Source organism: Ammospiza caudacuta, chromosome 10, assembly GCF_027887145.1.
Source record: "Ammospiza caudacuta isolate bAmmCau1 chromosome 10, bAmmCau1.pri, whole genome shotgun sequence".
Taxonomy (NCBI): Eukaryota; Metazoa; Chordata; class Aves; order Passeriformes; family Passerellidae; genus Ammospiza; species Ammospiza caudacuta.
This window is the reverse complement of record NC_080602.1, coordinates 13,077,511-13,091,414: the sequence shown is the minus strand read 5'-3', so window position 1 is coordinate 13,091,414 and position 13,904 is coordinate 13,077,511. Positions and strand designations below refer to the sequence as shown.

Sequence of the window (13,904 nt, the reverse complement as noted above, 5' to 3'; positions counted from 1 at the left end):
AGCTGAGTAGGTAAAAGCATAAGTAATCATAGTAGTCTCAAGTAAGTACTGAAGTCCTACCTGTGTACATAATTGCACCAGCAGCTTTGCAGCACTGGGAGTGTTTGATGCCAAGCAGCCAACTGCAGTGCTCAGGTAGGCAAGGCAAGAGATGGGCTTGCTGGTTTTGCTGTGGATGCCCCTGGATCTCTCCGTGGAGCTGGACACTGTGGATGGGCTCGTGGACAGGCCTGCCCTTCCCGCTGCTGCCAGGCACATCAAACGAACCAGAGTGCGGATGTCTGTCAACCCCAGGGACTCAAGGCCAGCTGCCAGGCTGCAGCTGGAACCACTGTGGAAATGGATATAAAACCCCTTGGATATAAAACTTTTTCTCTTAGCAGTATTATGTAAGTACAGACAGGAGAATTGCTTCCCCAATTAGCTTGAAATTGCGTCATTATCAAACAGACCTGGGTAAGTGGTTACAAAAGGAAAGGGGGAAATGATGCCAAAGATGCCACGAACCTGACAGACAGAAGTGACAGTGCTCTCATAACCATTGTTCTTGCCAGGAGCACTTGGGCAGCAGCTGTCACTCTTCTGAGAGCCATGACACGGTCGTGGGGATTTACCAGGGCAGCTGCTTGTTCTCCTAAGGTTATTCTGCCAGAAGAACTTTTTTCTATTGAGCCGTGACAGCCTTGGAAATAATGATGATTTGCATTAGTGTTAAAAAAAAACCCAAAACATTATCATATAGTAATAGGCATAGAAGCAAAGTTGGCCTAAGTTACTAATTTTTCAGTATTTCATATATACAGAACTGAAGTAATAATTACCGAGAGGAAAATACACTCCATAATTTAATTATTCCTTATTTTCAAAGAGAGAGGAACACAATCTGACATACTCAATCTTAATTCCTCTGATTCCCTCTTCCATCAGAGGGGACTATTCTTATGTCCCAACTTAAATCCATTCATTGAGTTCTGCAAAACATGTTACTGGCATCTACTGTTTGACTACAGTCACAAGTTTCATTGGCAAAATTCAATCCTCCTGTCAATTCATAATGATCGCTCCTCTCTCTAATTTCCCTATAATAAAAGGACAATTCAGAGGCAGTCTCCACTTCCTCATGGTGGCAGGCAGGAAATACTGTCAGGATGTTCCTGCCTTGCCTCTAGAAAAATCCCTCTAAGAAGGAGAGGAGGTGGTGATGATTGTTATCATTATTGTTGTGGCTGCTGCTGTTATTATTATCATTCTTTCTTTAAATGAAATGGATTTCAAATGTACCTATTTGCATCAGTGTTTCTTCCATGCTGTTGGTGGCTGTCACCATTGCAACTGAAGCACCCAGAGGGTCACTGTCAGGGAACTGAACGGGTTCGGGTACAATGCGTCGATCATTTAACCCAAGAGGCCCAGCCAACAGTTCAAACTCCTCTTCTCCTGTCAGCTTTTCATCTTCATCCACATCTAACATGTCCCAGTCTTCTAGAATTGGAGAAATAGAATTAGACTTGGTTACAAAAGCTCAAATATTAAATAATTTCAATTAATTAAAAAAAACAAACAGTAGATGGTATGAAATGTGTATTGTAATCTACAGCACAGCAGAATTAAAAACTCAGCTTCTGATGTTGACATAGACATAACAAAGTAAATCAGAAAAACAAAATCCTGTTCTTGGCCCTCTCTATTCAACTCGACCTTTATACTGCACAAATGTTTTATGGAAGATTCTCTGAATTATCAAACTAGCTACTCTTTAAAAGCACAGACATTAGGGGTCATCACATACAAGACAGCTCCAAAACCTAGGGTACAGTGAAAAGTGCAGGTGTTCAGTTATGCTTTAAATCATGGAAACAAGTGTGTATTTCAAAAGACTGAATGGAAAAGACAGATGTTAGAAATTTCTGGTCTCCATGTTCATCAAAAAAGCATGCATTAGCTCATGGGTTACAACTGAACACCCAGGCTTTTGCTTTTCATTCCCAGGGAATTAAAAAAACCCCAAAACAAAGAAAAACCACTTTAACTGCAATTCAGCAAGACACTTCTTTCACTTGCAGCCATGTACACACAAGTCAGCTTATATTTACTGATCTCAGCTCTCTCTCACTCCACACACAATAGAATCAGAACACCTTTGATCTACAGCAGACACACTTTCCCTAAGTACTGCAGCACTCATTTAGTCTCAAACAGACAAATGTGGTAAATCACAAAGTTGTGATCACAGGAGCTACAGAATGGATCAGAATCACAGAACCAACTGGGAAAAGTTTTCTACACAAATGAGAAATTATCTGTTTAAAGTGAAAGCCACCCTCAGGATGCTCTCAGCTTGGACAAAGGGAAAAAAAATAAAGAACAAGACTAATGGCAGACTTTTGGGACACTAACTTACACTAATTAATTTCTCCAACAAAGGCAGCTGAAGAAAGGTATTTGAACATAAGATTTTGTACGTGCAGTTCTGGATGTAATATCTCGTCACAAGACCTTATCAACCCCAAGTTAGGTGTTTGCCCTTTCAGCTGCTTACAGTGGAAAGACAGGGGAAAAAATTCACTGATTTTGTTTTCTGATTTGAACTAAATAAATCCCCAAAACTAAAATACTGTATCTAACTGGAAGAGATTTTAAATTATACCTTCAGGTTTATTTGCATGAATGTAACTCTTAGAAAAAACAATACCCTGTGCAACTTAAAAACATACCTTCATAGACACTGTCTTGTTTACCTATTAGATCAGGTGCCTGGCCTTTGTACCTGTATGAAAAAATAACAAAGAAAGTTACTTAGTTACATATTTTACAAATATTCATAAAAATTTTAAATTTGGTTCCCTTTTTAGTCTAACTTTACTGTTAGGTCTACATATATTTATGAATGATTCCAGAAAAGCCTAGTAACAGAGAAACAGATAAAATGGTTTCTGAAAGTGTGTGTGGAGAGGGGAAGCACTTTGCAGTACTAACGTATGAAAAGTCCATAGAAAAAATACTGGAATTGTCAGACAAAATTGATTAAGAGCTTTCAAAAGTCAATAAGAAGGAGGCAACATGCCAAGAAATTATTCCTTGTTCTTAACTTAGAAACCATAACTATCAAAGCAACCTTTTTTTTCTAAATATGCATTTGTCAAACACAAAGAATTATTTTAAGTATCAGAAAATCCTGCTAGGAATTCTCTCTTAAATCAAATCCTAAAATGTCGATGGCTCGTAACCATGCTTAGTTTCCCTTCCTTATCCACTGTCTCCTATTTCTGTACCTTTCAGAGGCTGATATTTTAGATTTGCTCTTGAGGGCCAGGTATTTCTCTCTGCAGATTCCACAGAGGAGGTAGTAGGGGTTGCCACTGCCACACTCCCCGCCGAACCAGCCATCCACGTAGGAGCCGTTGCTGCGGTAGCCCTGGCGGTTGGCGCTGCGCCCGCAGCCAGGGTGGTTCCTCTTCATGTGCTGGTTGAAGCTGACCACGCTGGATTCACACAGCTCACAAACCACCACCTCTTCTCTGTCTTCAGATTCACACACGTGCTGCACAGCAAGGTTTTCACATGTTATTTGGACAGAAGAAGCGTCTGTGCCTTAGATATAAAACATGCCAATATCCTTAGGTGGGTGTCCCTGTACATTTCTGTCACTAAGTGATATTTATATGGTTGACTTGTACAAAAGTAAAGCAGAAACATACAATTTATGACATAATGAAGACCATCTCAGAAAAGGAAAAACATTTGAAAGTAAAGCTTCAGAGGAGCTAATTTCCTATTTCATGTTAGATTGACTCAAGAATTCTTGACAGTGTAACTTTTCATTTGTAACGCTGTCACATTCAACACTGTCTGTATCTGGTTCTCCTCAGAACTTGTCTGAAACTAGAGCTAAAAATTAAAAGAATCCTTTTTTGCTTTCAGACAACCAGATTTTACATTTACTGGGCAACAAAAATTACCATTTGTGTCAGCAAATATCAAGGTTTTATCTCAATGTGAAGTCCATTTTTCATAATTATACTTCTGTCCTAAGTCAGTAATTTCACTGAGATGTTTCAGTGACACAAACACTCTGAAAAATTCAATATGCATCATGCAACTTGCTTCCATATCAAAGCTAGGTAGCATCATAACTAGGAGATGAAAAGCTGAGTCTTACGGGTTGATTGTCTAATCTGACAGGGATAATCCAAAGATTATCAAAGTGCTGTTATTATCTTTGTTTTCCACCTCAACAGTTTATTTAGTGCTTGCTCTACAGAAAAATTCAGTGAGGACTGTCACCACATCCTTCTCAGAGAATGGACTACATGACACAAGAAAAACTGACTGCAGTGCAAATTATATTGCTAGAGGTTAGATACTATTAGCAGTAGCAGCAGAAGAAACATTTATTACTGTCCTTGTTATCTCACACAACTAAACCATTTAGGAACACTTATTTGATTTCTAATTGTTATTATCAGAATAACTATATGAGTTCTGCTCTCATCCTTCAGGGGAGGGAGAAGAAAACTACACATGGAAATGCAGAGCAAGAAACACAAGAAATCACTATTCTTAACCTAGAGATGATACTGCAGAATACAAGATGATTTTAAGCACTGCTGGCACTTAGTAAGATACTTTCAAAGAGGCTCTAAACATACACATGTTGCTTTTAACTTGAAAATATAAGCATGCAAAAAGCAGAAAGTTAAAGCAGCCCCTGCTGCAGTCACACACACCCAGGTAGGCCAATCCAGTACCTCTGGGATCCACATTCCCAGAATATCATTATCACTAGCCAGGTCTTGCCCAAACATAGCTTCCATTGCTTCATCATCAAGGTCGATCTCCAACTCCTCATCCAAGTTGAAGTCATACAGTGCCCCTGGATCTTGCTGCAAGGAGATTCCTTCCCTGCGGCTCTGGTTCCTGTGGGCCTGCACTGAGCGGTACAATCCCGCTCAAGGTGGGAAGAGAGAGAAAAAGGAAAGCAGGACTTTTATTTTACATGGCAGAGAGCTGGCTGTACTTTCAATTTCTTTTTTGTCTTAACTCTTCTGCTGAACAATCTTAAATATACATTGTTTTAACTCTTCTGCTGAACATAAAACTCTTAACTATACATTGGCACACATATGAGAAGGAGTTGTCTAAATGTCCTGCAAAGTCCCAGTCCCCTTCCTATTCATTTCCTGGATAAGCAAAGCCCTTGGAATTCTTTCAGTCCCTTACCAGCACGTGCCAGCAGCGTTCGGGCAGCTAAATCAAATTTGTGCCTCCGTGTGACAGCTGACCGACTTCGAGAGGGAGGGCCGCTCGCTGCAGCTGCATTATCCACATGATCCAGATTATCAGGGCTACAGGAATATGGAATTTACAGGTCAATTAAACCAAGTTTTAAACAACCACACACAGTAACTAAGTCATATATACTAGCAATTTTTCCTTTCTTTAATGGAAGGAAAAAAAGGAATTCAAGAATCTTCAGATTCAAGGAGCACGTGTATATGGTTTTGACTGTAAGAGTTACTTCAAACAAATCAGATGCAGCAAAGTGAAGACCTACTTGATCTTCCAGAGGGCCTAAGCACAGCAGAAATTTTGAGAGAGCACTCATTCTATACTGGGTTAATTAGTAGCTTGAATAGTTAATTAATCAGCTTGAATTAGTTTTCTCTTCTCTTTGGAAGAAATAAAATCATCTCTATTGTTGCTGGCTGAGTCAATTCACCTTTGACACATGAATTTGGCAAAACATGACTTTAATGGAATTTTGCTTTAATACTTGGTCTTTTAGCTAAAATACAACTATACTATCAGCCCTCATTTTTTTCTTTCATTCTTTGCTTTTTTTGCTGTGAAGAAAACATGTTCAGTTACAATCGTCCCCAGTTCTGCAAGCAAACAGTACAGGAAAACAAATGCACCATGTACACCTAATTTAATTGCATCTTTGCTTCTGCTCATGCTGTAACAAAATTCAAAAGCTGCATTACAAAGTAACTCTCTGTCAGCAACAATGAATTTGTGAGATTTCCAGTTTTAGGAAACAGATTACAAGAAATGACAAGAAAATTCTTCTACCTCTCACTAAAGCCTTCCTCCAATTCAGGGGCATCAGCAGAAGGGATATCCCCTGGAGACTGCAAATAGCAATGATCCCCAGATTTCCCACTGCTGCCAGAGACGACTGCTCCGTGCCGTGACTCTGCAGTCCCCTCTGACTGAGGCTCTTCATCATCCTCATTTCCAGGGTGCTCAATCATCCACATGGCCAGCACTGTGATGTTCTGTGCATCTGCTTCTCCTCTGGCACCTGAAAGCAGGAAAACCACACTTTGGAACTGCATTTTACCACTGATGGTTACAAAAAAAGCAATCTGTTTTTTCACAGAAATGGTTATAAAACTTAAAAATTAAGTATTCTACTGGAAAACAAGTGTTTCATGTGTATCCATTCTTTCAGTTAAACTGGTATTGTAGCTATAGATTACCTGTAGCTTCCATAGCTTTTGCAATCTGCCTGAGGGAGAACCCCATTTCCAGCAAGGGAACAGCAATGGCAGGAGGAGGAGGGGACGTTGAAAGTCGGCTGCTTGGATCAGACAAAGCTTAAAAGAGAAAATGACAGTGTAAAGCACATAAATCTTTCTCTAGTGTTACTTTATTACATCTCACTTTGATATATCAGCTTGAACTAAGGAAATAATTACTCACAACTTTTCTCTCAATTACTTTCCACAAAATAAGATACTTTCTGTAACAAAACCAGATGGAGTTTATTCTTCTTTGTAACACAGATTATGTTCACTGACTCAGTTTGATCAAGTAGGATACTGATGATATGCAAAAGACTATTTAAGCAATTTCTATTGTTTTCATTTTGAACTGTATCAAATTATCTATTTGATCCATATTAAGGTAGCCAGATAAAGTTATCCTTGTCCAAATCAGAGATTCCCAAGTGGTGAGATCATTATACATTCCTCTTAAGGTACAGAAAAAGACCTCAGCTGAACTCAGAATGTATCTGAAAAACCTCTTGGTGGATGATGGCTGTGATCCTGTGCAGAGTCATTCAAGGGACTCTGAAGAGGTCAGTTACTGCCCCAAACCCACAGTTTCTTTTTGACTTGCCATAAAAGTAATGTCTAATCAGTGAAGACAAAAATGCACTAACAAACAAACACTGTTGTAAAGACACTATCGCAACTAGAAGCAAGTCATCTCATCATTAAATCAAAAGGAAAAAAAAAAGAGACATGAAACTGAGGGGATCAGTTGCTATGCAACACATGAACCACTAAAACCCCAATTAATAGCACAGATATAAGGGCAAGAATAAAAAGTACTGGTGAATGTATCATAAAATACATCAATTCTTGTTTTCTGTGTGGTATGTGATCTAACAAAAGCTAGAAAATTACTGCATATAACAGCAGCACATAACCAAGTAAACAAGCCCAAATCAGATGAACATTTTGAAGCAGTTACCAATTATACCTCTTTATTGCTTTTTAATCCAATCCACAGCTTTTAAAAACTCATTTTGTCTGCTTGATAAAGCCCACAGCTATATAATCTATAACCTCTTTCCTAAGATAGTGACTAAAAGGTTTTCAACAATGCTTAGCATGTTCGTTTGCCTTAAGAAGAACCTCTGTGGGGTTTGCATCTCTTAGAACATGGCCCCTGAGCTCCTGTGACTTTCCTAACTTGTTCCCGTTTCTGCTCCACTGACAAGTTTACCTGTGCGATTGGCAGGCCTTGCAGACTGGGAGTCTGGAGAGGTCAAACTCTGTCTCCTTCCAACTTCATCTGAAGGAGATGTTGGCAAAGAAGATATTGGAGGAGTCTGAGCACGTCGTGCTGGAAGTACAGTTGTAGTAGGATAACTGGAGAACATTTGCCTTGAATAAAGAACAATACACATTTATGTTGAACAGAACTGTGCTGAAAAAGGTCTGACACAAGAAGTACATCCAACTGGAGTGCACTTGGCAAATCCCACTTGATGCAATTGAGTTGAGTAAGGGTAAGACACAACACATACTTTGAGGAAACAGCTCATTCCTACCAACTTTATCTGTACACTTAAGTTCTAAGCATGACATTAAAAAAACTCCTCAGAGACCAGGAGGTCTCCTAGGAGACAAAATATCAACACTTTTTACATTTCCCTGGTTTGTTCAGAACTCAGGCTGACTAATAAATTAAGGCTGACTTACTAAGATTAAGTATTTGATGTTCACTGTCATAGTACAAAGACATTGTTCTGGCTTTTATCAAAAGATGCCTGCAAAACTTCTATGAATTAATAAATTTAGAAACGTATTCTATGCAAGGTAAAGCATATCTCCTTCAACAGTGCAAACTGCCTCTGCAAATTCAGTAGCTTATCTTCCATTTCAGTATGTCAGGGTAAGCTGAAAGAACATCTTAGCTTTACACGATGTTACCTACCAAGACCTATTCTGGTCTGAGAATCAAGTGTTCACTAAAAATGAGTTTCAGAGATTTGTAATTTAAACTATACCAAATAAACACGAGAACTGAAGAACAACTTAAGGAGAACATTTTCTCCTTTTTAAAGAATTCAGATATTACATTTATAAACAGTGTACAGCAAAGGCTTAACAGCTTTCTAATAAAAAACACATGCCCTGCAAGGCAAAGTAACATTTAAAATGTGTCCCTCTGCAGGGGCAATTCTTGGCAGCATTTTAAAGGGCTTAGTCAGCTGAAGCCATATATTCTACCTAAAACATGCAACTGGTTCCCTACACCCACAGAATCATACATGCTAAAAGGATTTTTTACCTCAGCAGACTGAGAGGCATAACACCAGGTGATTCTGATGCTGGAACTGTTTCTGTATCAGTCACTGGCGTAGTAGCAGTGGTGGTATCCTCCAGAGAGCTGCTCATGAAAGATGTTGTGCTAGAAGCAGAAGGGCTGGTTGTAACTGGTGTTTGGGCTTGCTGAGACTGATCACCTTCTTCTACTTGTTGCTCCACTTCTGCAACAGAAAAAAAAGGATGTTACAGCAACATTAATTGTGCAGATCAAAACAGTAGCCAATGGTAAACTTTCAAAAGTAACTATTGTTATTTAGAATTCATCCCAGAAGAAGAAAGGGGTGTGCAGATTCTGCCACTAACTCATGGACTTGAGTAAAGAAATGAGTCCAGGAGCTCTTGCTGTTCTCACAGCGATACAAGGTAAATAGCAAACAAACCATTTAATTATGTGAAAGTTTATGATATTCAAATTTATGGTTGTAACAGCCTGGATTGTTCTCAAAACAAACAAAAGGGGTAGAGGTCTTAGATAAAAGTACAGCTGATTAACTATAAACTTATTTTTAACTCAGCTGTGCAAGTAGCATTTTTAAGGGGTTTTTATTGTTGGTTGAGAAGAATTGCAAAGCCTTCTGACAAGTATACAGAGCATTGATCACTTTTAGAAATGTTAAAGACATTAAAAACTTATTTCTGATTGATATGCATTCACTTTTTTTAAGATAAGGAATTAGGAAAAAGGCCAAAGAAATCAGTGTTATATCTATAAATGAAGTTCTGTAAAATTTCTGTGTCCGATTAAGATTCCCCCAAAGTACAACCATTACAAATTGACAAGACTATGTTAACTGTGTTATCATTGTTACTATTCATTTCAATCTCATTTTGAAAATGTACCTTGTTTAAGTCTGCCACCAAACTGGTCCTCCAGCAGCCCATGAACCACCAGTTTGTAGATCATGGCCTGTGCCCGCTCCAGGTCCGCCAGCCCCAGCGCTCTCTTGATGGGCGAGCGCATGACGGCGCGTTTCACCATGTGCCGCATCAGGAACTGCAGCGCCGCGCGCAGCTCCACGTCCTCGTGCACCACCGGCGACCCCGCGCAGTCAGAGTTGTGGCCGTTCTCTGCCAGCACTTTGGGGATTAACAGCAGCTCAGCATACTTACTACAACTAAGAAGAACACTAAGGGACTTCATAGCACCAAGATAAAGGTAAGACAGCTGTACAGCTCGGATTTCTGACTGCACTATATCATGACTTCGTGGGGTGTGCTCGTGATTCTTTTTTCTTCCTTCAGCAGGTTGATGTTGGGATTCCATACCTAGTGTTGATGGTTCTAGAGAAAAGGAAACAATTTCATTTTCCGACTTAGAGGTTGTAGCACCGTGTCCTTTGTTATCATCAGCACTTTGGCCTAATCGTGTATCTGATCCAATGTCACCCTCCATTTTCTGGTCCATTTCCCCTTTATCTTCAGATTCATGTCTGTGTTTTTTCTCATGTCTCTTGGTGCTTTGCTTTCCCGTATCTTCATGAATGCCAGTCAGATAGGTAAGGTCCAGTAACACAGTAGCTGTCAGCCCACGAAATCTTGCAACATCAAAAGGCAGTGGCTCACAGGGCTCCAGATTATACAACGGAGTATCACTAGGCGACCAAAAAGTTGGGAAGCTTTAATAAAGATCAGAATGACACAGGAAAAAGCAAGTGAGGGAGAGACAGAAGGAAAGTTCAGGAAGTAATGTAGGCAAATAAGATGCAAAATATATTTAATAAAACAAACCAATTCTAAAAATTAAATGCAAACGGGAAAATGAGGTTATGATCAGAAAACAGGGAGATATGGTTTCAAAGCAAATGCAACAAAGCATACACAGGTTTTCAATAACAAGCACTGAAACCCAGAAGCCCCACAGAAGCTATCCATTCTGTGCTAACATGGGCTCTGGATATATTACTTATCAGAAATATGTAACAGACTTTTATTAAGAAAAACTATCTGAAGGTAAATATTATCATCATACCTGAATCTTAACAGGTATAAAAGCTTATAAAGAAAACTTTTAAACAGTAAGGAAAAGCTTTGATTGACCTCAGCTATTCATCACCATGAGCACACTACTGAGAGCTCAGGACAATTCTGTCTCTGTGTGTCAGGACAGACCACCCAGTGAGGACAGTGACCTTTGAAAAACACAGGTCAGAAAACCTAACAGACACATTTATCTACCTGTCCATCTATATTCAGGGATATTTTCTGGTACTATTTAGGACTGTTACACTTGACTAATTTTCACCTGAAGCGGGACAAAAATTCACCAGCCTGTATTTTCATATGCCTTGTATTTTCCCTACATCCAGCATATAAATGACTTTTAAATCTTCCTTTTATTATCCCTAAAAGTTTTCCAATCTTATATTGTAAACTTCTACCTAAAAATGAAAGCAAGCTTTAGCCTGGTTTTAATTAAAAAGGTGAAAAATGAACCTAATTAAATGCTTTATCAAAAGCTTGCTTATGATCAAGTGCTATTCCACGTTATTCAAATAAAACTTTGAATTATTTTAAGGGCTACACCGCCACATGGGCATATTTGAAAGAATTTATACCTGGAACTAAATTAACTGTACTTTGGTGTAGTCAAAGGGACCACAGTCTTTGCAAAGACAAAACAGACATAATGTTGCAACAGCCAGAAAAGCAAAGTTATTAAAACTTCGGTTATTTCAGAATGTAATTGTAACCAGCAGGGAAAAGAAAAATAAAAAGTCACTGCTCAATTTCTTCAAAAGACTTCTTCAGCTATAGGCAGGAGTTCAACAAACTAAGTTAATCAAATCTTTTCCACACAAAAACATAGGTAATTCTTGTGAAAGCACCAAGAAGCTCAGAGAAGCTTCATTTCAGCTTCCTTCCACGTGCTTTCCCTTTCAAGGCTTGTCTGCAAGATCGGTGGGAAAAGGAGCATCTCCTTCCAGCCTTGAACACTTGAAGGCAGGTGGGAGAATGAGTGAACACTACCTCAAGGCAGCACTAATTTCAATATCACTGAAGTCTACACTTGAAGTAATTGATCAGCATGACTCTAATATAAAGGATAGGTTTCTTCTGAGGATTTCCAACCACAAACCACTACCACTACACAGCAGAAAATGTAGGAAATGGGCATACCTGATTGTAATCTCTGCTTCATCCCACTGGACCTTGGCAGAGGTACTGCCCTCCTTCACCACTCCCAGCAGGGTGGCATGACGGCCCGTTTGCTTGTGCACACATCGACCTCCAACTCTGAGCCCAGCATCCACTCCTCCAATCACTGCCAGGACAGGCCACACCTCCACACAGAGCATCTTCAGCTGCAGCTCTGACAGCTCTGCCAGGCCATGGCGGCTGTGCTTGCTTTTCTCCTCCTCTTTGTTTTCTTTCTCCTCTCTCACCTCGTTCTCTTCTCGGCTTTGAACAGAGCGACTTTTCTTCAGTTTCTGACCTGCTTCCTTAAGACATGTTTTGATTTTGTTCAGTCTTTCCATCATTTTTTTATTAATGCAGTGTGTCCAGCGGTCTGTGCGATGCAGGATTCGAATGAGCTGGATCGTGGCTTCTGCCAGCACTGCAGCAACAGGACTGCAGATGGGATCACCAGGCAGCAAATCTCTTGGTGTCCCACGCATCTGCATATCACAGATCTTCACCTGTTTAAAGAGAACAGTTTACAAATTATCTTCTCAACATACCTCAATAAGCTCTTCTTATAAATACTGGAGTGGCCTGGAATGGAAATAATTACTAGCACTGTCTTTTTTCCCTCAGAATCCCTAGGAAATCCACCTTAACAGTGAGTAAAACCTCCATCCTTCAGACTCAAGGATGCTGAGTATTTCATGGTTTCTCACACAAGACTATCTAGAAATCCTAATACTACACTCTCCTTGGTTTCTGGGGAATAGAATATTTTGTGTAGAACACGAAGCCTTTAAATCTATTCTAAATACTAAAATACATTTTAAATTTACAATAGATTACAATAACTGAAGCACTCTGTATTAGCAACACTGTTTTGGTCAGTAATGGAAAGCAGAACCACATAGGCTGCTCTGATGAATACTGACTCTATACCTGTCTAAACCAGTAAACCTCCACAGATGAACATTTCAGTTACCTTCTCTCCTGGGTTACTGCTATAGAACATAACACAAGGGTATAACTCAGCTGCATCCACATCTTCAAAAGCTAGTTTTGGCTCCTATGGAAGAAGCAAAAGAAAAACCCCTCAATCTTAGAACACCCTAACAAGCAAAAATATGAAACTTGAGAAAGTTATGCTTGTATTATAAATCTTCTAAGTACTGAAACTGCCAAATGTTTTAACTCTCATGCTTGTTCGTGCCACATGACCTTTGCAAGAAAACCCACCAAAAAACTAATTATGTTAAATACCTCTCCGTTTTTACCAAAGGAAATAGTTCTTGCTTCCATATCTAACACACATGTAATGAAATCTCCTTGGGTAAAGCTTGACAGAGTCAAAGTCTGCTCTCCATTGTGGTACAGGTTGCCACTGTAGGCTCTGTAGAGCCACATATCTGAGGTAGTGCGATGGTTGAAGTCATGCACGGGCCAGCGAGACACTCCCACACAAGTGCCTTCATTGCCTCTGTTCTCCTTCACGATGTAGAACTAACAGGCAAAACAAACACAGGGAAAATCATCAGGAATATACACTTTAACACAACAAAGCAATGAAAATCTTCCTTACACATATGTATGCCTACTTTTAACTGTTTTTTCATAGAAGCTTTTAATGAGAAAAACAGTAAGTTTATATGCTAAAACCATTTAAAAATCCCTCCAAATGATGTATTTAACACTGTTCTCGTCAGTCAGGCTGATGTGTGTTTTTTGCAGGAAAACAACATGCTTTGTGAAATGTTTTTCTACAAAAAAATTCTAAATCTACATAATTCATTAGGCAATGAAGCATGCAAAACTCCACATGCATGCTGACTATGACCTTAGAGGCAACTACCATTGCCTCTAGTAACACATAACACATGTTCACAGTCTCCAATCTGTATGCTGAAATACTCAAATCCCACCACTCAAAAGCAGACA

The 13,904-nt window shown here is 39.4% G+C and overlaps 1 protein-coding gene across 1 annotated transcript in view; it reads right to left on the bottom strand.

The window, feature by feature from the left end:
* Nucleotides 1–13,904, bottom strand: part of HERC1 (HECT and RLD domain containing E3 ubiquitin protein ligase family member 1) — a 99,251-nt gene that overhangs the window by 21,416 nt on the left and 63,931 nt on the right. The window contains exons 35-49 of the mRNA XM_058811735.1: nucleotides 13,230–13,469; nucleotides 12,952–13,035; nucleotides 11,964–12,484; nucleotides 9,687–10,462; nucleotides 8,809–9,007; nucleotides 7,738–7,898; nucleotides 6,483–6,599; nucleotides 6,073–6,304; nucleotides 5,221–5,345; nucleotides 4,749–4,948; nucleotides 3,273–3,541; nucleotides 2,715–2,767; nucleotides 1,282–1,482; nucleotides 508–682; nucleotides 61–331 (exon numbers count right to left, since the gene is read on the bottom strand). Of these exons, the coding sequence (XP_058667718.1) occupies nucleotides 61–331; nucleotides 508–682; nucleotides 1,282–1,482; nucleotides 2,715–2,767; nucleotides 3,273–3,541; nucleotides 4,749–4,948; nucleotides 5,221–5,345; nucleotides 6,073–6,304; nucleotides 6,483–6,599; nucleotides 7,738–7,898; nucleotides 8,809–9,007; nucleotides 9,687–10,462; nucleotides 11,964–12,484; nucleotides 12,952–13,035; nucleotides 13,230–13,469 (3,624 nt within the window). The remainder of the gene's footprint in view (nucleotides 1–60; nucleotides 332–507; nucleotides 683–1,281; nucleotides 1,483–2,714; nucleotides 2,768–3,272; nucleotides 3,542–4,748; nucleotides 4,949–5,220; nucleotides 5,346–6,072; nucleotides 6,305–6,482; nucleotides 6,600–7,737; nucleotides 7,899–8,808; nucleotides 9,008–9,686; nucleotides 10,463–11,963; nucleotides 12,485–12,951; nucleotides 13,036–13,229; nucleotides 13,470–13,904) is intronic.